Below are 27,679 nucleotides of genomic sequence, written 5' to 3' on the forward strand. Positions count from 1 at the left end.
TAGATGTAAACATATAATCTCAACTTTAAAGCAACATAAAATGGTCAAAACAATTACAGTACTTTTTATCAAACAGTTTAAATTATTTGCTCTTGTTGCTCTCTCTGTATTAAACAAAGAGGAGAAAGCATATATTACCGCAGAAGTGAGGCGACCTCCAGTTAGGAGGCTGCCCTCCTGCATGGGAACATAGTCGAGAGAACTCGGACAGCGTGCTGCAGACACAGAAGTCATTTGTGACGTTGCAGCCACACATGTCCTGCACACAGGCCTGGATGTAAGGTTCAGGGTCAATTAGACTGGTGCAGGAGCTCCAAGACCCTGAACTCAACATCTGCGTACAAAAGGGTTGCTATAGAAAGGGAAGAGATAGAAAAAAAAAAAGTTATTCTGTTGAAAACACACATCACTGCATTTCACCAGTGAAAAAGGGTAGTGGATCATAAACTCACAAACTGGGTGCATGAATCTGACAATTGTTCAGCAGCCAGTGCTTCATCTTCCTCTTCACTGGGATTCTCACAATCATCATTTGGACGATGGACCCTGTGTCTGTTGCCAAACTCAAATGGGCTTATTTTGCGACCTGCATTTAAATATATTCTCTGTGTCATACACAAGGAACATTATATATAAAAATGTACACAAAGTGAACGGCAACCTCATACCATGATGTATGAACTCATTGTGGAGCAAAACACCGTTGAAGTCTCCACAAAGTCCACAAGTTCGATTAGCGTAGTCATGATCCAGTTCCACCTACGTCAGAGCAACACAAAGAGAGATTATTTGAGCGTAAAATACTGGAACGCAAACACCAGTGAATCATTATTGTTTCATAAGGAGAGCTGAATACACTACTATTGCTTATTTTCAGGTGCCAAGTCAATTTATTTTATTAATTAGAATTAGTTATTAGCCAAGAGGCTTATTCTTACCTGTTAAGAGTAAGTGACAAAGACTATCACTGCAATTATTCTCTTAATCTCTTTGTTTTGGGTCAATTTTCTATGAATTGTACAGAGCTGTCAGTGCATCATATCACAAGAGCTTTGATGTCCCTTGAATGAACAACAATTTAAAATATATCCGAAGAATTGTATTTTAAGTTATTACCATGACTGCATCGTCACCATTCCACATGACGTTGATGCCAACTTTTGACTGGAGTTTGATGTACACCGCATTTTTTTCCACTTGTACTCCTGCGTTGTAGTATGGCATTTCAACACTGGGAACAAGGGCATGCAATTTTTATTATTATGAACAAATGTCAGAAAAAAAGAGCAGAGCTTCTCTTATAAGTTACATACTCTGGCTTTTTACTTTTTTTACAGCTGAGCATTGACAGTGACCACACTCTTGCTGATGTGGAATGAGAGGTCACTGATAGTAACCACCACATAACTGACTGTCGGGTTCCCATCAGTCTCTTTCCTCCTCATGTGCACAGAGAACTCCTGGAAGGAATCGTGGCAGTCAGAGACCAGGTTGTATTCACACATGGTGGGGAACTCGTACATGTCACCGTCAAATGTCTTGAAGTGGTTTCTGCCCCATGTGCTGCAGATGCTGCTGACATGGTTGCGAACTGAGGAAAAAAAATGTACAAGTAGAAAACAGTACATTCAGAGTACGTTCCCAGAATACTTAATTAAGTAAAATAACCAAACCATAGAGAAAAGTATCTCACCCAGCCTGGCTTGTACATTTGTGACGATATCGACAGACAAAGCAAGGAAACTCAACCACACACATCTCCACCTCATTCTCGCGAGTGTGCTGCTTTTGCCAAAGCAGGTTACATTCAAAACTGCTCTGAGCATCTCTTTATATTGAGATGGCATTTTTTTTCATTCCTCCCACCTTCTATCTTAGTACAAACTGAAGTTTTATTGCTAGGACAAATATGTACTGAAACAATGTCCAACGCCTTTTACTCACCCAGTATAATCCCCTCTACACCCTCCTTATCTCTCAATTAAAACAAATATGTCTGCACTTCAATTGCAGTTTCTACATAATCAGGCATCAATTAAAAAAAAAAAAAGGCTGGTGTGCTCCAAAATATCAGCTGTTGAGGATGTAATGACGTGACACATTTCCGATTATTTAATAATCAGAATAACAATATTGTTGTAAAACTGTAACAAAATACATAGAAAAAAACTCAACAATATTTTTATGGGAATAAGATTTATTTTGACATAGTAAAACATGGCAAAATAATTGAGGCTGTTCACAATATTTTTTTTCCGATGCCACTGTTCAGATTTATGCCCCGAAATTGTCTGCATATGTCCCTAACACATTTTAACAGGTTGTACATTTTATGACAATGTGTCGTTTGCATATAAAAAAAAACCTGACCTGAAAATCTGTAACTTAAAAAGTTATTTATAAAATTGCATTCAATAATTCATCACTAATCAATAATTTTAATGATCTACAAGCTTAGATTTTGAGACACTGTTAAGTAAATTGGTACACTAACTGTCAATCATTTTGTTCAGAAAAGAGGGATTGTTGGAATTACACAAATATCATTACATGTCATTTAGCAGACGCTTTTATCCAAAGCAATTTACGAGGGAATTGAGTACAACCTGCCAGGGGTGGAGTTGAACTTGCGACCATGAAGCCACTGAGCCACTCCACCCTGTAAAATCATTTAACATGGTCGTTTGTTAGGGAAATAGAATGTGGCATTAATCACTAAAATGTTTAAACTCAACCAGAGAAAACACTCAAAATAAATAAACCTCTGTGGCATAAGTAATTATAATCTATTAGTTTTCATATTGAAGGATACACAACAGGACCATTTAAAAAGATTAAATAATCTTTGAACAGTTTCAGAAATTAAAATGTAATCATTAACCATTGACTTAACTGGAAAAGGAAATATAGTTTCATTATGAAGAAGACATTAAGTAATGTGAAACTTTAATTGTCCAATATTAAGAATGACAATGAGGTTTAAATCTTTGTCCCATTAGGTTTTAAAAAGTTAAGATTTTAGGAGAATGAGGTTTCATTTGTGGTTTTTTTGGAACAAGGAAAAATCATATGCAGGTGACAATATGAGGCCAACATTGCAGATTTAATGACTGGATGACTTTTGTCTACAAAACTCTTCTGGGTCTGAAATGTCAAATGTCAGTCTTCAAAGTCAGAGCAGAACTAGGAAAAAAAGCTTTTAAGAACAAAGAAAAAAGTTCCATTCAGACTGATGTCATATTACAGTTTGTGTTTAATACTTTACCTTATTTTATTATTTTTACTGCATGTTCATGTTTATTTTCAGCGTGTGATAGTTGAATTTGTTTGTATCATTGTTGTGACTTTAATTGAAACTGAACAAGTCTTTACCTGGTCAAATAAAGGATTCCTCTGTACCTGAAGTCTCATACCATCACAGTGAAAGTTGACATTGGTGCAAGAGGAAACAAAGCAGTTATACAGTGTAAGAGGTTATCAATTACTCCAGCTGGTGAGTTGATCTCGCCATCTTTATCATTTACAGGAGTTGTTTACTCATTTGTCTTATCTTTGGTTATATCCTGGAGACCCATTCTGTATGACGTGAGGTTCAGCATGGTCTTGAATTCAACTGCAGCACCTCCAAGTGCAAATAAGGCTATGGACCACTCCCAGTGGAAGACAGCTGTATGATGAAGAGAGTGTATAGTCACTCATGTACAACAGCAAATGTCAGTGCTGATTCATCCAGGACAGTAGGCAACACGTAATCACCTAATTACCTCAACAAAAGTTCTGTCTCCAAGGAAGCGTTATGTTGTAATACATGACATGATATTGTTAAACAACACTAGTATAATTTCCAATGTGTGTGAGTGCAATGTCCCTCCATTTTGCCAATTCTTGTGTAGCGCCCTTAGCCTGACTGGAAAAAACACACTACTGACACCTACACTTTTCCTAGGCTCGGAGAGATGGACCCCTGAAATATTCAAATAACAGGACATACAGTTAAACTTTGACAATTTATTGTCACACACAAATAATTATTGTAGTAAAATGGTCCCTTCTTTCCTCTTCTTTTCCTATGACTAGCCAGGTAGATTTGTGTAGATTTCTGTGTATTATTTCCTTATTTGTGTTACTAAGCGGAATGAGACGATGTCTGGGGTTCTCCGGAGTGGATCCCATGGCTGGCCACACCATGCACTGTTCCGTCCAATCGATCGTCCTTCCTGGCTTGCCACTGAACATCCACAGGTTCAGAATCTGAATCAATCTATAATCCAGCAAATAAACCAATCTACACATAGTGCAGAAAAACACCTTTCCCTTGCTGCAAAATAAGCCATTTCATAGAAGAAAAGCTTCGGCTTATAGAACTCTGACCCGATCAGCCGAAGGTTGCCATAAAGCAGCAAACGAAAGACAGAGGGAAGGAATTACACTTGTTCTTTCTCTGGGAGCTGGTATGAGAAGAAGGACTGGCTAACTGGTTGCCCTCAGACCAGTGCCATGTTTTGTTTTCCCTGCCTCCTCTTTCAGATGCCAGACACTGAACAAACCTGGATTCAGCCAGGTATTACAGGCTTAAAAGATTTCTCTGAAAGAGCAAAAAAACACAGACAAGGATACATATGGACAATGCTATGCAAACAAGAGTGATAGAGAAGCTTGCATGTAGAGATGGGCAAAATTCAAATGCCTGAAAATACACAACAACATTATATTAAAAAAATATTTGTTGTGTATTTGTATTTACATTTAAGTGAATCTTTTTAAATAATGGTATCAGGCATTAGAATGGTGTTTTGGCGTGTCCCAGTAGTGATACTGCATATCACCACTGGGCTATATAACCACAGTCTGTGAAAAACTGACTTGCCGATTGCACATCCCCCCCAAAAAGAAAAACTCACCAGCTGCGACCGATTTTAACCAAGATAATTATCCTTCATGAACTTATATTTCAACATAAATCCATTTATAAACCTTCATAAAGCACTACTTATATTTTAACTTTTTTAAACCATAAATTAATATTTCAACAGCTTCAGTGCAATACAACACATACTGTACCTCAGTTATCAAAGAACAATAACTATTACAACCAGGCATCGTATCAACACAAATATGCATCGTATGTTGTTTCTCGCTCTGATTTACCTACAGTAGTGGCAGGTTAGCATACTTAGCCACGCTGTTAGCGCTCACGTTACATTTTACAGTGAATGCCTGCGCTAACGTAGCAGTAGCGCCACTCGCTATTAGCGTTAATATCGTGCTAACTTAGCTAGCGATCTTTTCAGAGTAGGTTTACACTGTTCATAGTGATACAGAGAGTACCACGGTGGGTTCAAACCGTAGGACACATTCATGTAGCTCCGACTGGTTTAAGTGAAAGTGAAAGGCATTTCACACAACAACTACATCACAAGCCAACAACGAGGTTTAGCCTCTTAGCATGTAACAGCCATGCTTACCGGCGTTCTCTTAGAGGGCTCACACGGCGAAACGGCTCCCCTCATCCAACATAAAACACAAGACTCGTTCCTAATAAGCGAAAGACTTATGAGATAGTGCTTTGGTGTGATAAATCATGGGTTTCAAACTCTTAGTTGTTTTTCTTTCAGATGTTTAATCAGGTCAATCACTACTGGGGTCTCTCGAGTTAGCTATTGGGTCAGAGAGGGCATACACTTGACAGTGGCTAAAGGGCTGGTGCGCCACCTTGTGGTGAGGCATGGTAACCACTACTTTGGTGTGTCGTCCAAAATGTGAAAAAAAAGTCATACCACGGTATGTCTTCCAAAAATGGGTTTATTTAACCATGTGGGTTACACTTGTAAAGTAATTTATTTTCCTTTCTGCTTTTTTAACCTTTATTCTGTTTTCTTGTTACTGTTTTTGTTCTGCACCAAAATACCAAAGAAAATGCCATGTTTGTTAATATCTACAAGCAATAAACTTTATTCTGATTCTCATGTTGGTTAATATTTGGAGCATATCCCTGATAAGGTATACGGTTTCCTTATCTAGTTTGGGCTTTTTGAAACTAAATCACAGGTGACATCAGAAAAATCTTAAATATTTACATTGTTTCTTGGGTCACTGGGGTAACTTGTGTGACCTTTTTGCGAACACATTTTTCAAGTGTCACTAGTTACAAAAAAGGGTGTCATATACTGTAGTGTAGGTGTTTAACTAGGTAAACAAAACTAGTGACAACTAGACAGTGGATTCAGGTTCATTTGCAGTAATGAGGTTTTTGTGTTGTTTCTGATGAGCTGGTTCTTGCTTTTCACTCGAGGGTTTCTCTGTAATGTCTGTAATCAGGTGTTGATGGTACAGCTGTAATTACTGTAATTACTGTATTTGTAACAGAGTTGTTGTTGTCATAAATAACAACAGTGGTAACTGGATTTTCATCACTGTTTTGCCCTTTTCTCTTATTGCTTAGTTTTCTTTTTAATATGACCTCTTTTACTCCTTGATACTTGACTCCTATCTTAATGTTGCTGTGTGGTTTGCGGTTTACTGTGTGTATGCCATATTTTGGCATAAATCCCACCCACCATGAGTGTGAGCAAACACTACATTATCAGCGGGGTTTTTTTCAATTTCCATCTGTTATGTGAACAGAAACTTTCCTCTCCTCTGCAAGAAGGTTTTGTGTGTTTAGAACCGATCCAAACATTTCAAACTACTGAAGTTGAACAAGTTCTTTATTTTGTCTTTGTTACATTACACAATATTATATGGGACGTTACAAAAGAATTACTGAAAAACAAATGATAACATTAAATGTATAGGTTTAAAGCATACAGTAAACAGGTTCACCCTTTTCATTTATGGTGATAGTAACATAGACATGAGAAAAAGTGAATTTAAAGAAGTTCAATAGAAAATGGACTTACCGGATTTATTAAGGCATCAACAGGCATTTGTATTTTAGCAAAGTGCACGGCATGGAAACAAAAGGCAAACAATAACTGTCCAACATTGCTCTCAGCTACAGTGGTTTCATATACTGCATACATCAAACAAACACAATTTAGATGCCTGAGTTTATTTAAAGCACAGCCATTTGGCTACTTTACATTTAAATTCAAATACTTAAAATCTTCTCCATACTTGAATGTGTGTGCAGCCTAATAAATATGACATATATATTTTATTTAGTTTAAAAAAAAAAAAGAAGAAGAAGTTAGGTTGGCATTCAACTTTGATATAAATAAAATCAGAAGGCGAAACTTACAACTTACAACTTACTACCTACTAACAAACTTACAACAGTAAAACTATTACAGTTGCAGTTAAATAAAAATATTTCGACAGATTGTCTCAGGACAACAAAGACACTTAGGAGTGAGTTTTTTTAAGTGCTTTGTGCAAAAAAAAGTGTATCTTTCCTTCACTATAGAGAGGAAACCAGAGGCACAAGAACTAGACGATGGCTGATGTGCTTTGTGTTTAGAAGCAAACATAGCTGAGTAGACAGGGGGGCAGGCTTTCATTAGCTCCAATCTGTTGGTAAACAGAGGCACATTAAAAAGGGATCTCTTCACTCTCTCTCTGAGCTTTTGCTTCTCTCTCCAGACACACAAACTCACTGTCAACAGTGAACAGCTGCTGCTGCTACGACTGCTCCACAACTGGCCCTTGCAGGACACGATCTGCCCTTACTCACAGTAATAACAGCAGCACACATTTGTCTTCATCAAAACCTACTTCACATGTCAAGTAACGTTCAGAGCTACTGTTGGGCTGTTAAAAGATCACAGCAAAAGGAGACCAGGCCTTTCAACTGCCAGTCTATCCTGAAAAATTATTTGGTAAAAGTGTGAGGCATTCTTGTGATGACCACAGTAGACAAAAGTCGCATTTTTTAAAGTAAAAACAAAAATAAACCAAGTAGAACTTACTGTAAATGACAGTTGAACCCTTCATATGGCTGAACATACAAACACATTTTCAAACCTAAAGTTATTTCACCAGCAGATAAATGATATCAGTGGTAAATGGGTTTCAAAATAAGGCATCCAGTCATAAGAAGACCGGTAAAGTTATTTGGTGTTTTCTTTCTTTCCTTGCAGCGAATGTATCCTCATATATTTATTACCTTTAACTACAACACAGAGAATGACAAGCTATAAGTATGAGACAGCGTTCAGCATGCAAGGAAACTTGGTCTTTTACCTGTGTGTACTTCCACAATCAGCAGATTAGTAGAATGATGTCCACGTAGCTCTTTTAGAAATGTTGTCTGTGTGTGTTCTGCACAAACAGCACAGGCACTACAGCAAAGTGATGGTCAGTGTTATAATAAACCAGCAGGGCAAACTATATCAGAGTGTCATCCTGTCGTGTCCAGCTGACTGTCAGTTGGGCTAGAGACACTCGGACAGCACCTCATGTCGAGATAAATGTGGATAGATTGTGGGTTCACAGGAACAGTCATTGTTGCTTTGTTGGCTCAGCTGGATCTTCAGCTTCTCCACTTCGTAGTTATGAAGATACTCCTGAACCAGGTAGCGCTCTCTCTTTACCCGAGCCCTCACGTCAGAAGGAACATCTGGGATCATCCAGGCTACAAAGAACTTGACCATGAACGCAACATGCTGTAGAAGAACAGAACACGACATGATTTGTATTGCATATTATTAAATGTGAATGTCATGTCAATGATTTGATTTTTGATTCCACACAACATCATGATGCAGGGCCCCTTTTCCACCAATATTTCCAGGAACTTTTATTACCAGGAACTAATTTACCTGAGGAAAAGAATTCTGGGTAATCTGTGTGGTTTGCGTTTCCACCACACCTCAAAGTTATGGAAAATGTATTGAAATTAAAAATAAATTCAACTTTATAAATAAAACTACAGTACATTACATCTTTAGTCCAGTAGGTGGCGGTAAGAAGAAGAAGTTGAAGGCCGAACAAGCATCATAAATTGTGTGACAGTTATTCGCAAAGACAATTGCGAACGAGAATGTCTTTTCTTTTGCCTGAAGTTCTCCTTTCTTCATCTTCTTTGAATGGTCTTGTTCAAAGGTGGATTGCAGTCAAACTGGCTTAAACAGGCGCAAAAATGTTGCGACTGTTTAATGTGTTCCACCGATCAGCATTCTTCAGCACACAGCCCCTCTAGAGTTCCTGGTAATCTGTAACTGTTGCAAGTAGGAACTTCTTTGAGTGAAAGTTTGAAGTCGAGGGAAAGTTTTTTTTCCAGATAATTTCAGTGGAAACGCACCATTGTTTTTCAAAATCCCGGCTGAATGAGAAAAGTTCGACATCAATTCCCAATGCAACTTGCAAACTATTATTTTCAACACATTGAAGTGGTCAGTAAGTGTTGCTGGTGCTGTGAGGAAACTGAGGCCTAGACTTACCTCCATGATGATAATGAAAGCAAGTTTGGCAGCCAGAATATGCCAAAACTGCATGGTGTGGGAGTATTCCTTCTCATGGCCAGAGGGATAGCGGTAATCACGATACCTGTAAAAAAAGAAAGAACAGATTTGTCTGCGGATTTCTAAACATAACAGCGTCAAATTCAAGGTTGCTTAATGTGAATTTTTCGTGCAAAAGCCAATCATCATAGGTATTCAGGTTGTATTTTATCTTATATACTATTAACTCGTACAACACGTGTATGTGATGCTCAAGCATGTCTTAAATAAACCTGGTGTAATATATCTTTGTACATGAAGAGTTCTGTAAACAAATACTACACTTTGCTAGCATGGATGTACATGAATTCAAATATTAATCTCCCTTACTTGTAACATAATATGTCAACACTGTGTCAATTCATTTACTTCAATATATGATCAGAGTATTTCTTGCCACACATATAATAGCACATAACATTTTATATCCACAATATCTCTGTCTCGCATAAAAACACACACACACACACACCTGCAGGTAGTGATGGAGCTGTTGAACCACAGTGGGCTCTCTCCTTCCTCAGGTCTGTTCTCCAAAGGGATCCCAGAAATATTAAACACGGACAGGCTGTTGTTGATGTAGCCTTTCATATTCATCTCATTCTCCGCGTTGTACGCGTACATGTACACAAGCCGAGGAATCATGTCCGAGGTAAAGGCCACAATGAATGCCTAGAAAGCCAGGAAACAAAACAGTTGAAGGAAAACCACAGATAAAGCTGAATATATGGCTAGCAAATGAGCAGCAAACACGTCGTCTTGTACTGACATTTGTGACAACAGAGAGGACCGCTATCCCACTGAGGATTTCCTCCCAGGCTCCGATGCTGTGGGCCTTGGCTGCCACTGGACGTCTGAACTGAGTGGTGAGCTTCCAGGCATCCACTCTCACCTCAATGATGTTGTTGATAAGTGCCAGCAGTGGCGCCAGCGGGAAGGAGGCAACAAACAGTGTGATGAAACCAAACTGGATAACTGGGACACAGAGAAGGGAAAGGTTAGTGTGAGAGTTTGATGGAAACAGCACCATCTGCAGGATCTCAGGACACTGCAGCTATTAACCAATTTACTTACACATTACATCAAATGATATTACATTGGTAATAACAATGCTGCTACTGTAATCCAAGTCGTATGATTTAAAGTATTTCATTTGATAATCTATATATGTAAAATTAAAGATATAATATGTTATTCTGCATTCAAGAAAACTGATTTCTGTTCAAGGTAACAGACAGTTAATAATTGTGTGTGTTTCTCTTACTAATTGATCATGACTACTCATTTCCATGAGCTCTCTTTGCAAAGCACAAATACACAGGGGAACCAAAAGAGACCAAAATATGAATGAATGAATGATACCACACTGCTTCCTGAATTAATTACATTTTAGAGGCAGAAATGACATACTGTGCATTTAAAAAGCCTCTATAAGTTTAACTACTTGACAACTAAACCTGGTGTTGTAATTTTGACTCCACTAAAGTGGACTCGATTGCAGCCTAAGTTACACGTTTTTCCTCAAAACAGATCGATTTAGTGATAAATGTTTACCCATTTCCAGGTACTCGTCAAAGAGACCCAACTGTCCGAAGCTCTGCAGATCATGGTCCTGCTCCCAGCGGCTGTAAAGACTTTCTGGGTGGTTTCGTGACCTCCTGCTGCCCCACCAGTTCATCAGCCACCTGAGGCAATTGGGGTGATAGAGAGCTTTTTAGGCAGCATTTAACATCCTCTGTCAACTAAAATACAGCAGCACTTAAAGGTGGCGTATGTAAAATATGCCACATATCACATATCATATATCATGTCACACTGTTTAAAAGCAGTGCACATATTAGTTTTCTGTTCCGTCTTGTTTTGCTTTCCTGTCCATGAGAATATTGTCCTCATCGGCATAATGTCTTAAAATTCCTCTTTGCTTATATTTTACACATCTATATTGCACACCCTCATGTTGCTTTTCTATGTTTAAGGTGTCTGTGGGAGGGAGAGTGAGTGACATTTTAAGTTTGGTGACATTCAGCATGTCTGACTCATAGCTGCTGGCCTTCTGCATGTTGAAGCGCTGCAAGCTGTGATATTGGGAGGTCGGCGGTGGGTGGCGCTACAGACCAGAACACCAAATCAGTTTTCAGCCTGCAACATTTCCTACATAAAGCACTTTTAACTGTTAACAGTGGCTATGAAGAGATGACAGTCAGTCGCAGTACTCACGGGACCAGTGCCTCCTGTATGTTGCCCCACACCTGTTTACCAGTCATCACTATCACCAGCTGCGTGGTCAACTCAATCAGGCAGCCACCAGGGTCACACTGAATTCAGGTTGAGATGGAACAGGGATCAGAGGAATTAAAAAAAAAAAAAATTAACTCAAACATATGCTCAGGCTGAATAACCAACGCTTATGTTGTATGTAGTTATATCTGGTACCTCTTCGTTCCTCAGTTGGCTCCACTCGCCAAACATATAAGCATAATTTCCAGGATAGCCAACAAACTTGCCCTTAAAGAAGGCCACGTAGAAGCAGGAGGAGTAGTAGTTGACGAACTGGAAGAGGAACATCTTCACTGTCAGTTTGTTCTCATACTCCAGGTGTGTCTTTGGAATCTCTGCCACATAGTAAAAAAAAATTATAATAATAATAAATGAAAGACTTTAAATACACAGAACAACATATTTTCACCAGCACTGCACACATTGATGTGTGGATACATGCAGTCATTTTGGATACATTCTCCCACTCTGGCCCTCACCCATGTCAGTGATCCAAACAGCCACTCTCTCATACATGAGGTTGAGGATCATGATGATGACAAAGTTGATGCAGGAGGCGGTGACAGAGGTGGCCAGCTGTGGCGTGATATAGGCGCCGACCACCTGCACCTTGGTGGTGGGGCTGTCCTTCATGATGCTGGCAAAGGCCGCGTACACTGCCAGGCGGTACGCTATCACCCCAATGATGCAGGCAATGATCAATGAGATCTTCAGGACAGAGACAACAGTGGCAACATGAAAGACAACTGCACGGCAGAGCGAGTCACAAGGCAACGAGTAAGAAGTGAGAACATCACACACAACCATATGAAGACATATTCATCAACAAGGTGAAGCCTGAGCTGTACACGCATGCCCCAAAAAAACAGTACATATAACCATCCATCATCAACAGATTCTGAGCTGGTGTGTGTAAAACTGCAGGTCTTAATGGATCATAGTTCAAAAAATTGGAATTTAAACATTGTTATTTGAATTCAGTGTAAAAACCAAGCACAAATATTTGACACGTGACTTGGTCCCCACTTTTAAAGTTGCCGTCAGTGAAATCCTTTTTTCAAAATTTTAAATAACTCTTTATATTATATATATTATATTTCTATCACTGTGGTCTCTCATCTCATCTAGTTTTCACAATTTCACAATCGAGTCAGATCATCTGTGCCCTTCTGGTTAGGCTACATCGTCATTACTCCATTTTTTTATAAGAAATACATTAATTATGATCACTAAAGCAGACATTTGGATGAGGACACAATTATCCATGTTCACTTTCTGCCAGGATCTTGACTATCTTAACAACTGGACTATCAGTTGTGAATGCCAAGCTCTGCTCTCTCTCCTGATTTTGAGCTAAAACACTCATCTTATTTTAAAATGACAATATAGTAGTATCGATGTAGCCTTAGGCAGTTTGTTGACGTGCATTCATGGGGTGACATAGATACAGTAGGAGAGAGGAGAATCCTGATCACAGCAACAGACATGAGGTTAGAGAAAGGATCACTGATAGCAGCTTTAGTGAAGTGACCTGTGTTTCTTAGGTTTACACATACTGGCTCTGATCACATGATACTGTTCACTGTAATTACGATGATGATGATGATGATGATAATGAACAGTATGATGGGAAACACAAACAACATTGGGTGGAAGATAGAAAATTAAAAAAAATTATAATAGAAGTGTACCAAAGACACAATGCTCACCCAGAAAATGACAGTGGCTCCAGACAGACATAAGCGTGCACACTTGCTTGTTATAGGTAAGTATGGCTCCATTTCCTACATCATAAGCAAGCAAAGCATGGACACAGTTGTCAGTAACCACTTGTTATATCCTGAAAAGACAGCTTTAGGCCAGGTTCCTTTAATAACCACTAACCTCAGATAAGAGAAAAAAAAAAAAAAAAGTAGCCCAATCAGACTTTGTGTTTGCATGTAGACATTTTAGCCCGAGTCAATTTCTTTCATCTACAGTAGCATTCTCCCAGTGAAGTTATGCTTTATTTAAAAGACACCGACCAACCAGACAAACTGTAATGCAGTGGAGAGGGAAATTTGTGCCCCAAAGTCTTTCCAGATATGTTTGTTATCCACGCAAATGCACCACACCAAAACCTCTCCCTCACCAACAGCGACATTCCACATAAGTTCCTCCCTTACCCAGAGCATCACGGTGGCCCAGCACAGACACAATTTCCCCATTATGTCTGTAGCAGTCCTGTTAAGAACCCACTCTGATTCCTAAAGATGAGGTGAATGCAGTCACAGCAAATTACAGCACCCGGTTTGTATTTGTTTCACGTCTGTGTCTGCCACAAACCAACATTTTACACAGGGACTGCACTAATGACTGGATGCAACCAATCCTGAAGAACCTACATTGAATGAATACAACAGATCCTTTAACTGCATTACATTCTATACAGTAGATTTATGAAGGTATACTGTCTGGTAAAGCCTTATGGACACGTATAACACAGTATATTCGTATATTTCATGAGAACACAAACACCTGCGTGATGCGGTTCATCTTGCGGTTGGTGCACTTGGTCTCATACTCGGGCCGAAGCTGCAGCTGCTGTTGCTCCTCCTCAAAGTCCACCAGATCCCACTCGTACTCGAGTCGGGCCTGCCGTCTCTTCCAGAACTCCAGAAATAGAGTCACTGAAAATAAATTCAACAAGAACAGATGCATCGTAACAAAACAAGCAAACAAAAACAACCTTGATTTATTAGTTACTCTACATTGACCCCACTTAACACTATTATATTGACATATATGAGTGTCAGATTGTAAAAACCTCAGCAAATAAGACAAGATGCTATTTTGTCATTTGTCAATGACTGAACTGGTTCCTTGAAAACAAAATGATGACTGCTAATTCTTCAACAGCTCCCACTAGGTGGTGCACTGGTTTAAAAATAATGCAAAGAGGGGACATTTTAACTCACCCCAAATCCCCATGAATATGGCAAAGAACACCGTTCCCACATTGTCAAACAGGTGTGATTGCTGAAAGGAGAGCATGATTAACAAACGATCAGGTAATGAAAACCAGACTTGTTTACATTTTGTTTGTTTTTTAATGTCACAAACGAAGGCAGAAAATGAATGCATGAATATAAACAAGTCTCACCCATGAGGAGTGGCACGTTGTGTTGAGTTTCCAGTAGCCACATTTCTTATCACACAGTGGACACATGACAATATGGCCTCCAATCTCCTCACTACATATTTCTTTACTGATGAGACATGAGGGTTGTGTTTATTTACAAAGGAGCAGTAGATCCACTCCTAATGACACAGTTACATAACAGGCTAGTGTGACTTGTGAAACTCACCTCCACTCATTGTCGTCGTAAGTGAGGAGTCCGTAGATGAAACAAATTGTCCCCACAACTGCAGCAAACAAAAGCATCTCCGTGTAGAAACCTAGCCACGCAAAATAAATGCCAATCTTTTCCCCATAATACTTCCTGTTGAAGGGAAAAAGGACAAAAAACAACGTCAAATGATGAGTGAGTACACATGAGATCAGACATGACATCTTCGTTTTCAGATCTTGCCTGATGAGATTGAGGGGCTGCTCCTTGAAGAAAGAGATAAATCCTGCCCAGTGTTTGTAGAGATTGTTTCTCTCACTTTCACAGTTGGGATCCTTCGATTTTGTCCAGTATCGACACTGCAGGCACAGAAACACCGGTCACTACCACATTTGGTGCATTATTCATCCATGCATTGTGACACGTAACACTGCCTCCAACAGGATGTTACTGTCAGATGTCGAAGAGCACACATCCCAGTGAAAACTTCTCTTTCTCCAGTGACAACGAATCAAAGGTTCACCATAAAAAGAGGCTCACATCATGCAGGGGAAAGGCAGCAGTGTAGGTGCCATTGTTGAGTAACCTCTTGATTCCCTTCTTGTCTTTATCTGCACATTCATCCCTCAAGTATGAACAGCGGGAAAGGATATAGTAGACCTGAGTGGGGAGAGAGAAACAGAGCATAAGAAACTGCTTCTCTATTCACAAACGTTTGAAGAACATTGACCTTACATTCTTTGCAATAAATAGGAGTAACTTAATTTAATAGTTATTCCACTTCCTAACCTTACTTCCAAAATTCCTGCAAATAAATTCAACTTCAAGGTTTTAAACAAGATAAGAGAGCCATGAGTGAAAAGCATTCTTACTATCCTGTTGCGAGTGGATGGTGGAAAGAATGTGTCTTTGTCATCGATGAGGAAGAAGTCAGACTTGCTCTTGTTGAAAGGAGCTGTGAAAAAGTCTGGCTCAGGATGCATGATCTGCTCCGGCAGACGAAAGGGGGTGGACAGCCAGTTCATGGGCATCTCGCTGTTGTCGGGGATGTCGTTGACCTTGAACGGAACCTTGATCTTCAGTACGTCTGCGTAGGTGGCCAACACTTCCCATGGCGCGTGGACCTTCACAAAATAAGTCTTTCCATCCTCTGACTCCTGATGATCAGCGATGAGAAAATGTACACAATTAATGTCACAAAGTGATGTGAGAAAATAGCACAAGCAAGTGAAAAACATAAATATGTGATAAGTAAATATAGTATGTCTTACCGATTTATCTTCTGTCTCAAGCTCCAGACCAACCTTTACCAAATTGTCCTCATAATACTTCCTCCTCTCCTTCAAAATAAAATAAAATAGATAATATAACAGTATTTACATTATGAGACATACAGACACAATATGTACAAAACTGAAATAAAGTCTACACATTTAAAATAACAACACTTACTTAAAACTAAAAAGGTTAATATAATAATATAAGATATACTTCTCAGAAAAATTAAAGGAACAACTACAGTAAATCACACTTATTTACAAGATTCACACTGCTTTAACTCCTAAATTAAAATGAGTAAGGTTACTTGTCCATGTTGTTATAGTATAAACTGTCATGAAATCTAATCTAAAATATGCAACCCCGGTTACACAACACAGGGATAAATCACAGGAAGTGGCCTCCTGCTTGGCCTTCCTCAGTCACTGGAAAAAATGAGTTCTTCCTGACCAGGCTAGAGGTCAACGTGTTGACTGGCTGATGAAGCAGAAGCCAACATCTGAGTCAGCTGTGACATACTCCCACATACCTGAAGAGTGGTAACATCCACATGAGAAGAGTAACAGCTAAGCTTTAAACACTTAAAGTCTTTCAGCAAGTCTTTATTTCCTGACAGAGCCACACAACCATGTGACTACAGATGCCATGGAAATAGCTTGAAATTGATTATCAAAGAAAATGTGTCTGCGTATCTATGTCAGTGTAGCAGTGAGACTCCTAAAATTATTCACTGAGAAAACAACTGATACAATCTGAGGAAACAGATTATCGCGTTTTATCCGTGTTGTGGTATTTAGGGTATGCTATGAGACACACTGTGGGCTGTGAGTGCATTCCTTGAATGTTAATTAGCTACTTCTAATAGCTAGTGATTCTGATTGTGAAGCATTATGTTTTTTTCCAGTCAATGAATTGGGAAAAAGTAGTTAGTTAGTTATTATTAAGTTATTTCTTACCAGTTTCTTCTCGCCGTCTTTGTCATCGACGTAGGACAGGACAAAATCTATCCTACGTAACCCATCGCGGAAGAATACAGAGTCTTTACTTTGCTGATGTTTGTCAATCTGTTCAAAAACAGACAGGGGAGACGTCACCACATTTAAAACATGAACTGGTGCAGCATCAGCTCAACAGATGGATGCATTCACCGCAATCGACCAATGGGCCAAACAATTATGTCAGTGGCAAAACCCCAAAACAAGGCGTCCACACCACAAAAACACAATCATCATAAATTCACTCCAAACGCAGCATGAGATAAATGAAGGGAATCGGACATGGCTCAGGTGTGTCATGTTGCTCTTTATACAGAATGACATAACATATTTTAAAACTGTATTTTGTATCATAGCATATCCAGAATGCTTTGATTTTAGATCTGTCAACTAGTTTAACAGAAGATTATATGTGAAAGGATCTGTACAGGACGACACGCCCACACTATGCAGTAGATAATGGCTTGATTTGCCAGTGCTTCTCTATGAAACCCTCAGTGAAAGCACTTGTAATGGTGACTCAAGAAATTCCAAGCATGAGCTAATGCTAACGGCTGCAGGCTTGAGGAGAAATGAACTGCAGGGAAATGCTTTACGGCAGGACGGGAAGCCCTGACTCTCTGCTTCAGCTGTCCACAAAGCTAAAAATAACCCATGCAACCCAACTGTCATCATAACACATCACAACAGAAACAACCTACACAGGAGCGCTGGTGACTCACACATTTAACAAAAACTACAACGACCCTCCTATACTGCACTGCAGTTCTGACTGAACAGATCTGTCAGTCTAATGCTTATGGGGGAGGAAAGGAAGATCACTTTACCTCCATATTCCATTCCCTTTATGGTTATGATGCATCAATAGAACAACCAACAGGAAAGTGCCTTTCTTCAGGGATCAGAGCTCTGAAACCGGCTCTGAAAGCACTGCTCCTCTCACTCTCCCTGCTCTGATCCCGCAGTCAGAGGAGCTGCAGCCAATCCACTCACCTCCCACCACAAGCCCTCACTTGCTCAGACATCCAGACAAAAAAAAAAGAAAAAAGATGGAGACGAGGAGGGAGCACAGGGCAGGAGAAAGGAGACTCCTATAGATGACATCAGCATGGTGGAGGAATGGCAGCCACCAGCTGCTGCTGAGATCTTCTCTAAAATGACTGCTAATCATCACAATTTGATTATGAAGTCAAGCTCTAGCTCCATATTTACTGCGATATCACAAAATATTTACTACTATACTCTAAAGCAAGAATGAGAACTTAATAAATTAAAGTATACGGGTGAAGAAACATCAATTGTTTCTTACTCTTATGTTACGTATTTAAACTGACACAGAGCATAGAACAATCTAAAGTAGAATAATTCAATTGTGGCCTTTGCAATTTGCAATTTTTTCAAACTGCAGTTTTGATCTAAAATTTGATTTGATTTGCCTCTTTCTATTTGTGTATTTGTTTGTTTGTTGCATTTTGGTTGTCCTTTATGTTTTACCTGCCAATAAATACTATGAATGCAAATGATCGTTCATGAAACTCTCTACATACATGGTTCCTACTGTATTAACTCTCCTAAGCTTCTTTGTCTATGTGTTCCTTTCTTTCCTTTTTCTTAGCCCAAGTTATAAATATGCTCTAACCACTGGTCTGCATTACCTCCCTAGATTGAACCATGTTGACCATGGCAGGTTGGGTGCTGTCTTTAAATGGGACGTTGCTGCAGAGACTCTCTCATTTGCCGTAATTACAGATCAGCCATATGGAATCAGTGCATATGCACGGAGCAGCCTCTGCTAAGTAAAGCTGGTAGAGGCCACAGACCCCTATACATTCACTAACTAACCCATAACTACTGGGCGTTTGACATTTCCATTTTATCTCATGTAGGAAGGGCAGATGTAGAACATGGTGTAACATATGGAGGCTTTCAGTCGCAGGCAGGGTGGTTTTCAAATCTAGCATCTCTATATATGCTTTTCTCCAAGTATGTGGTAGAGTATTACACTGCTAGCGCTTCACTATGTTACAATCATTACGATCTTCAAAATGTGGCTTAACAAAGAGAAGAGTGTTTTTCTGTCGAGTTAAAAGTGAAGACTGGACACTCCTATGTTCAGGATTTGAGGAAAACTGTATCTGGTTCGTCAAGAGTGTCTAAAAATACACATGAAAAATCAACACACACAGTTGCGAGTTGTGATTTTGTAAAGAAACAAGACGTGTACACTCCCATGTCTTTTGGGAGGAGGATTATACAGTCCGCTTGATCACAGAGACAATTTATGGACGTGAAGCTGCCTCTCCTTGAAAACCCCTTGATGTGATCTTCTACTGAGCATTGATGTAGCCTTTAGTTGAGGGAGCCAGATTACTGGAAATGCTGATTGCAGGGCTTTTATTTTCTTTTAAGATTAGCCACTGTTAGAAAGGGTAATGATTAGACTTTTCATTAAAATGGGGGGTACACACTGTTTAAGCAAGACCATGTTTTATGAAATAAAAATAAGCCCTTCAGTACAGTATGTGGTTAACCACAGCAAAAGTCTGTCCTGTCCTGAGCTCAAGGCAGAGTCATGATTACAGTATAGACTGTATACTGTGTAAGCACACACACACACACACACACACACACACACACAAAAGCATATACAAATACAGTCAGGCAAACGGCAACTACAGTGTACAAAGCATGTGCACGCCTGTGTGTGTTCTAATTACACCGTAATACAACAAGGCCATTGCTCTGTCTTCACTGAAGCAGAAGATTATCACAGGTGAGAGTAAAGCAAGTGAAAAGGCCTTTTCCATATTTAATGAACTCTCATGACACACCAACACTGAGTATAGCTCATGCCAGCATGTTTTCCATTACTCTCTGCAGAAAACAACATGCTCCCCCCTGAAACCACTATCTGCTCTCTGCCTAGATGTGCATATTGATTTCAGCTCCAATATCCAAGCTGGGATTTCTGAGGATTCATTGCACTGGACAAACTTTTGTTTTTTCAAGAGGGCAGTAAAGCCTGGCAGGCAGACATTTGCATAAAGAAGCATCACATCACAAGCCTCTTTTACCATGCCATACCCTGGAACGAAACTTCAGAAAGAGAGCCCGCTTCCTCCACAGCTGTGGAAGAATTGAGTGGAGAGTGAGGAAAAGTCGAAAAAACGTGACAAATTCAACAACATATACCTAAAACTGAAGCAGTGTCAGACACTCCACACTTATGTTGTGTTTAGATATGGATTATTCTCATACACTTCACTCAGGAAACCAGTGAATATTTTCAGTCAGACAGACACTGACACAGCAACATGCATCTGTGCCCCTGACTGGCGTCTTACCCCGGTCAAAGTACTGATTCGCTCTAACGTCTCAGCCTCAGTCTGGAGACTGTCGCTGTGGTCAGACTGGGCCAGGGAGGCCAGGCTGCTGCAGAGAGACTCACAGGTCTCAAAACACACATCAGGCGTTAAAGAGGACTGGACAGAAGCATAAGAGTTATCTCTGACAGGTTTAAAACTGTTATGTGGAATTATAAAAACACATTTTTCTCTCAAAACTGAGACTATTCATTGTGGTGTGAACAAGCTAAACTCTTGTTTATCCGATTCCAGTGAAATGCTATTGCAATTTCGACTAATTTGTGATATAATTTTGTCTGCTTCAGGTTATTGTTACATTACATTACATGACATGTCATTAGCAGGCGCTTTTATCCAAAGGGCATTTCAACATTTGGGTACAAACAAGTAAGTAAGTGCTTCAATTACGCCAAACTATAAAGTGCTATTGTACTTTCATGTAATGGATTTATTGTACACAAAACCATCAAAACATTAACAAGACCAGGATGTGGGATTTAGTGACACCTAGGGGTGAAATTATATATTGCAACCAGCTATTGAAAACGTGACTGCTTTTAATTTTCTGTTGTTACAGTAGAGTCCCAGAAATTCTACACACTGGACATGATGTGATAAAATAATATTCTAATGCAAGGTTGAGGACTTAAAGATATAAATTGTTTCAAACAAGTATTCCACAGTTAATTGGAATATTAATTGTTTAAATTGTTTCAAATGATACGACTAAACTCTAAAGTGGAGGAAGGCAAGGGAGGGAGAAAGTCTAAGTTCAACTCCTGGCACATGCACAATGACCTTCCTGCTAAGATGTGAACAGGAGGTGAGGTGGAAATGAAGCTACGATAAGTGCCGAACAGAGACCTATTGTTTATTATTCATGGGAAGCTGTTTAGGAAGGTCATGTCTTCACATATTTAGGTTGCTGATACACAGTATGTTCACAACATCAAAAAATATGCAGAATAATCAGAATGAGGAGCATAACATGAATGAGTGTGTGACAGTGCTGAGCAAATGAAAGCAAGCAGTGAGTTTGCTGTTTACCGCTGCTTGTCCCTGCTGCAGCGATCCTGAGCTGGATGAGGCGTGTTGGTGGTAGCCATTTATATCATCTGCAAGACAATAACATAAAGGCCACATGAAACATAAATACATGTTATTTATGACCACTGTAAAAATCTGTAGACACTTGCAGGTGAGTTTGAGGTGAGTTTCATGTATGTGAACAGCTGCCTGTGTTAAGAGAATGTCGTGGTCTATATTTGTACAGCAGCTTTTTGTGGCCCTGCACCCACAGGCCAGACACCATGACTTAACAAGATCACTGGGAAAGAACACAAACACAGCCATGTTGCTGTGGTGCAGTTCTACCACAGCGGGACTGACATTGTGAAGTCGAATGTTCCTCCCAGATAAGTTTGGGAATGAAAGTGTGAGATGAAACATGGCATTAACTGTGATAAAGATCTTCTTTTGCCTGTTCAAATAACTTTTAACTGTCCAGTGTACATTCAAGCATTTGCATACACAAATGGCAGAGTAGAGGACAAAGGCATTATCAATAAAAAGTATAATAAAAAACAAAAAATAGGAGGCAAAAGCTTGTTTCAGCTTGCGTGTCAGTGTTTTTAAATAGAAATGCAAGCACTTTAATGAAAGTCTCTCTGAGGTTATATTTAGTCTGGGCTCAACACAGAGAATGCACTTAACCAGACTTGAAATGAACATTCAAGCCTACAACGTTTTCCATCTATATATTACAACAGACCAAGTCAACAACGATGGAGGAATATCTTCTATAGAAGCAGCAAAACTGGAATGTGCTGTGGCTTGACTTTTTATATCAACTTTATATACTGTGGCTTGACGGTTTCTCCAGTGGTTATTTAGTTGGACTTCTGATAATGTCTCACAGACTAAAATGTAACAGCTGGAGGAAACGCAAGCATGAATGAAGACATTGGAAGAATTAAACATAAATTGGCTAGGTATACTTAATATCGGACATATTTACTCATATTTACTGATTTATTTGTATTCATAGACTTTATCGATGTTCATTCCAGCTGACATAAGGTGAAATGCGAGGTACACCATGGACAGGTCGCCTGTCCATTTCAGGACAAACACACTGAGAAGAACAAACGTTCACATCTATGGTCAATTTAGAGTTTCCAGTTAACCTGCATGTTTTTAGACTGTGGTAGGAAATCAGAGAATCCCACTAGCGCTGCAACTAATGATTATTTTCATAAAAGCACACACAGAAAGGCCTGAGCCGGGATGTAAACCAGTGCTCCACCGTGTACCCCTGTCTCTTTAAAAAAACTGATTTAAAAACACCATCCAATATGCAATGATTATTTTCATTTGTAGACACTGTATTCTAACATTGTTTGAGATGTGACAGAATGGAAATGCAGTGGAGACGGCTGATTATCCACTTCCTCCTTTGATATAATGCAGTACAGCGAAAGCACTTGAAACATGTATATTCTCTTTATGCGAGACAGTAAAAATGTTTTCACAGGAACTGTTATGAGACAAACTCTGTTATGGCTTTCTTTCATAACATATGAGAATGCCTCTCCAACAGTTAGGCATATTTTTGCACAGTTGGTCACAGCATTACACTCATCTCTCACTATTTGCCACTCAGCTGTTGCCAGGAGTCTTTTCTTACTGAGTGGACTCCACAGTTGAGGCTTTGTTTCTAAAGGAGCAGCTGATCACAGTGGAAGTGCCACAAGGCCGCTGCCGCTGCTGCTGCTGTCTCCTGTTTTTACTAACCACAGTATCCCTCAAGTGCATTATTTATTATTCACGGAAAAAAGCTACATCAGTTATACTGATAATAAATTGCAAATATCACTGATATCCCTTATTTTTAATGTAACCACTGCCATGTTCCGAGGCCGGGCAGAGAAAATTTAGTAGTCTCACTTTAATTACTTTGTAAATTAACACAGTGGGTGGGTTTTGTCTGATTTCCTGTGGCAGGAAGTCATCCATCCTCCCTCATGTTAGAGAGGCCAGTTTGAGGAGCAGATGTACAATATACACCTGCTTTAACAGACCGGGTCACATGTCAAGACAGTACAGCGAGCAAACAATCCAATTATGACTTGTTCTGTTTGGATGAACCACAGATAATTAGCAGTATATTCAGTGTAGACGGCATCTCTATGTAAATACAGTACAGAGAGATTGTGAGCACACTGAGACCTTCAGTCGTGCCCTTGTTATGGCTTTCGGCTCAGATTAAACTCTATGTTGTTTGTCTATTTCAAGTCTGAATCGGTTATCTACACTAGACAATACATAGTTAATATGACTTTTTGAGTATTTACATTCTTAAAATGTATGTTTGGTAGCACCAGGCTAAACAAATGTTTCACATACAATGGTAATACAGGAGCAAGCTGTTTTCCATCCGCAGTCACCACTGTATGATCTCTACCTCCAAATAATGGCCATTAGCTGTTAATGTAGTCGTGAGTGTGATGTGTGAAAATGCTTCGACTGATAACTATTTTAAGACACCATAAACACATTAGAATTAGAATAATACAGTCTATGATCCCGTACAGATTATTTACCTCCACTCTCACACTCCAAAACATTTCAGTCCATGCCCCAGATGAAATACTACACCTTTTAATCCAATTTATACTGATACTCATTTTTCACTGGAGAGCATCCAGGCTGATTCATGCTGCATTCAGCAAACACCATAGATGGTCAAAACTCAAGCCTCTGTCCAAACACATGTTTCAAACTTCAAACGGAACCATGCAGGAGCAGAGAAGGGTAGTAGTGGCAGCCTACAGTGACTGAGTGTTTCCAGTGAGAAGGCCAGCAGCCAGCCACGGTCTCACTTCAACCAACAAGAAATACAGACTGTGACGTGGTCACAGGGGGGAATGGACACAGTGGAAAGTTTTTTTTAAACTTTAAATAGTGGAGTAAACGGCACCAAAATAAAGTTTTAAACGTCCTACCTACTGTATGTCTAAGGAACAGTTCACATGTTGTTAATGTTGTGGTATTTCAGTTCTTGAAGCTTGTGAATGCTGACATTTAAAGAGTTTACATGTTATTTCAATATTTGTCGTATGCCAACCTTACATTTATGTCGGAATTCATTTTATATATTCGCCAATTTCTGAACACAAATGAACTTGTTTACTTCACAGGCGCCGCATTATGTTGTTGTTTGTTTTTTTCTAATGAAGGTGGTTTGTTTTACTCACCGTTGAAAGACTCTGTGGGGCTCATTTCAATCAGACTGTCTCCTCCCGCTTTGCCCGTTATTCGATGCATGTTGAGTGTAAAGTTGTAGTCAAGCCGTGCCGACCTGTCGTCATCGACAGCGTGGAAAAACTCCCGAGCTATTAGGACTATTTCTGTCCCGCCTGAGCTCAGACCGGCTCACAGTGGCTCTCCTTCACCCACAGACAGTCACAGCGTGGACTGCGGCTGCATCAGTTCTGCAGCTCAGGGAGTTCAGTGATGGGAGTGGCTGCTCCACTCTGCGGACCAACGGTTCCTCTCACACACACACACACACACACACACACACGTCTACATGCACTCCTAAAAAAACATGTTACAGTAGCTCGTAATTAGCGCTGCAGCGATTATTCGATTAATCGTCACTTTTTTGACCATCGATTAATCGGTTCAAAACAAACTTTCTGATAAAAATGTTTTGGTTTATTTGCTCCATGTACCAAAGAAATCATTAAACTGAATCATTTTAATTTGTGGACAAAACAAGACATTTGAGAACATCATCATTTCCAAGTCTGAGAAATACATTTATTTTGTGTCGATTTTGTATGAACATTAATTAAAAATGTTGAACTGTTACCCCAAAACATATAATTCATGGGTAAAGAGGCAGGTCAGCCAATTTTCTGTGTCAGTACAAATAAAAGATACTCATTTGAATTAGATAAGATGCTCTGTGTCCCTTAGATAAGTCATTTGCTTACGTATAAATTCAATTTGTTTAGCAAAATGTCCAGAGTGAGTGCCTCCAGGAGCTGCAACCACATTAGCCTGTTAACTCGTGCCTTTCTCAAACTGAGTCTTATCAAGGATTCTACAATAAATGCATTTTTAAAAGGTTTATGAGTATATTCCTTTGGGATTTTTAGAGAGAAATCAGACCGAAGATCATGGACTCTAATGGATCATTTGGCAGTGTTTGGTTGTTTCGTTCAGGGTGTTGTTTTAAAATCAACCTCTTTCTTCTCCATCTTCCTCTCATTCATTAACACAGTTTTTATGTCTGTTCCTCCATGGGACAGGGAGTCCAGTAAAGGGTCTGTCAGCAGCTTTTCTTTGCTCCTCCCAGTCACCTCCTCACTCTGTACTTCAAGCTCTAGTCAAATTTAGTAGCAGCCTCCTCTGTCACCCTTCATGTGGTTTACACAATCCTGCACTGGTGTAATTACTGTATGTTGTCCTCCACTGCGGGGTGTGGCCAAGTACAGAAATACAGGCGCTTATTTTCCTGACCACTTTTTCTTCAGTCTCATATCACCTCTGCTCCTGCTCCTGACATGTGGGTCCTCTCCTCCTGGGTGTGCACGCCTTTCCAAGGGCTCCAAGACTAATGGTAAAAAATCAGGTTTAATAACAGGGCACGGTGGGCCACCCGTCTGACATGTTAGTTTTTCTTTCTTTTCACCGTCAAAGAGAAAGGATGAGTAACAGAAATAGGTCAGTGCAGTAGAATTCACATGCTGGGGATTCTATGATGGGAAATCAAATAATTAGCTCACAAACGTATGAGGTCGGCCTTATCCCACTGCTTGTTTTTAATGTAATGGAGTGGAGTTCAAGTATGAAATGGTTGATCAGACACAGAGAAATGGAAGTATGGCTTCCACCACTGAAAATTACACAGATTACAGTGAAGAAGCTTTTTTATGACTCTGTTTGATGTGGAAGTGGGACTGAAGTGAAGCTCATGTAACACAGTGTTAGAGGGGAATAAGATTTACATTTTCGATGTAATGCCACAAGATATCGTCTAATAAGGCGAGTTTAACAAATAAATATTACTTTTTATTAATTTTGTGGCAGGGTTTTTTTGTCTCTGTGTGTCCCTGTGATGGACTGGTGACCTGTCGAAGGTGTACCCCTATAACTTTCACCCTATGTCAGCTGGGATTGGCACCGGCAGCCCCCCATGACCCATGTGGAGGATAAAGTGGTAGACAATGACTGGATGGATGAATAATTTTGTGGCAATCCTGCATGGATCAGGTTAAGATGATACAGTATAGCTTATAAATCCAGCCTTTTTCAGCAGGCTTTGGTTATTTGAATCAAAAATGATGACAAAATATGTTATTACATCTAATATTTATAATAGATTTTTATGACCCTATTTAGTATCTATTAACAAAAATATTGATCTCAGTAATGGTGCATTTCTGCAAAGCAACTCTGCATTCATTATTATTTAAAATGATATAGTTGTGTTTACAAAGGTGTTGTTCAGATGTGAATGCACTGAAGAATTGCACCGCAGACATTAATGAATGAAGGCTGTCTTTAAAAACCCACAAGTGAGTGTGCTGAAGTGAGACTATAGTTTACTAGGCTTTTGTGGTGATATGTAAATCCTGATGTCCAATTATCTGTGTTATTATTAAAGGACATTTACTAGTGTAGATGTAAATGCAGTAAATCAGTGCGCCCTCAGGGGTGCGCTGTGGCCCATCGGTAGTCCTTGGATTTATAGCATTCATTGAAACACACATTACATTATTTGTTCATATTTAAAAGATATCCATTCTTGAAGTGCCACTGTTCAGTAATGACTGATACAAAACTCTGTGGCAAGAAGTTCCAGCTCTAATGGACGGTTACTCCTGAGAATAATGTGTGTTATAGTGTTTTTATAAACACAATATAATCGCAGATGTTGACAATGGAGCTGCCGGGCAGCGGAACCTGCTCAGCAGTGTTTTAAA

At 39.5% G+C, this 27,679-nt stretch overlaps 2 protein-coding genes across 8 annotated transcripts in view; both read right to left on the reverse strand.

Annotated features, from left to right (window-relative positions):
• The window catches only part of LOC131469996 (mucin-2-like), a 47,626-nt gene extending 45,857 nt beyond the window's left edge, over positions 1-1,769 (reverse strand). Inside the window, exons 1-6 of the mRNA XM_058645478.1 lie at positions 1,694-1,769; positions 1,336-1,591; positions 1,117-1,231; positions 669-759; positions 453-586; positions 139-352 (exon numbers count right to left, since the gene is read on the reverse strand). Of these exons, the coding sequence (XP_058501461.1) occupies positions 139-352; positions 453-586; positions 669-759; positions 1,117-1,231; positions 1,336-1,591; positions 1,694-1,769 (886 nt within the window). The remainder of the gene's footprint in view (positions 1-138; positions 353-452; positions 587-668; positions 760-1,116; positions 1,232-1,335; positions 1,592-1,693) is intronic.
• A 4,920-nt stretch (positions 1,770-6,689) lies between these two features.
• Positions 6,690-25,193, reverse strand: ano5a (anoctamin 5a). Of its 7 annotated transcripts, none has more exons than XM_058644916.1 (22): positions 24,941-25,193; positions 21,732-21,799; positions 20,664-20,771; positions 20,404-20,445; positions 17,281-17,388; positions 16,318-16,386; positions 15,919-16,203; positions 15,587-15,706; positions 15,290-15,405; positions 15,065-15,199; positions 14,860-14,965; positions 14,675-14,735; positions 14,235-14,386; positions 13,883-13,963; positions 12,197-12,425; positions 11,874-12,052; positions 11,658-11,755; positions 10,995-11,125; positions 10,210-10,415; positions 9,913-10,112; positions 9,381-9,486; positions 6,690-8,603 (listed from the first exon to the last, which is right to left on the reverse strand). In XM_058644916.1, exons 1-22 carry the CDS (start codon positions 25,008-25,010, stop codon positions 8,373-8,375), a joined length of 2,901 nt encoding a protein of 966 aa, XP_058500899.1. In that variant the 5' UTR covers positions 25,011-25,193; the 3' UTR covers positions 6,690-8,372. The 7 variants fall into 7 exon arrangements, with proteins under 7 accessions (XP_058500899.1, XP_058500898.1, XP_058500897.1 ...); XM_058644915.1 differs by lacking the exon at positions 13,883-13,963 and adding an exon at positions 13,427-13,501 and having other exon boundaries at positions 20,664-20,801; XM_058644914.1 differs by having other exon boundaries at positions 20,664-20,801.
• Positions 25,194-27,679: the final 2,486 nt, after the last annotated feature.

This window comes from Solea solea, chromosome 12, assembly GCF_958295425.1.
Source record: "Solea solea chromosome 12, fSolSol10.1, whole genome shotgun sequence".
Classification (NCBI taxonomy): domain Eukaryota; kingdom Metazoa; phylum Chordata; class Actinopteri; order Pleuronectiformes; family Soleidae; genus Solea; species Solea solea.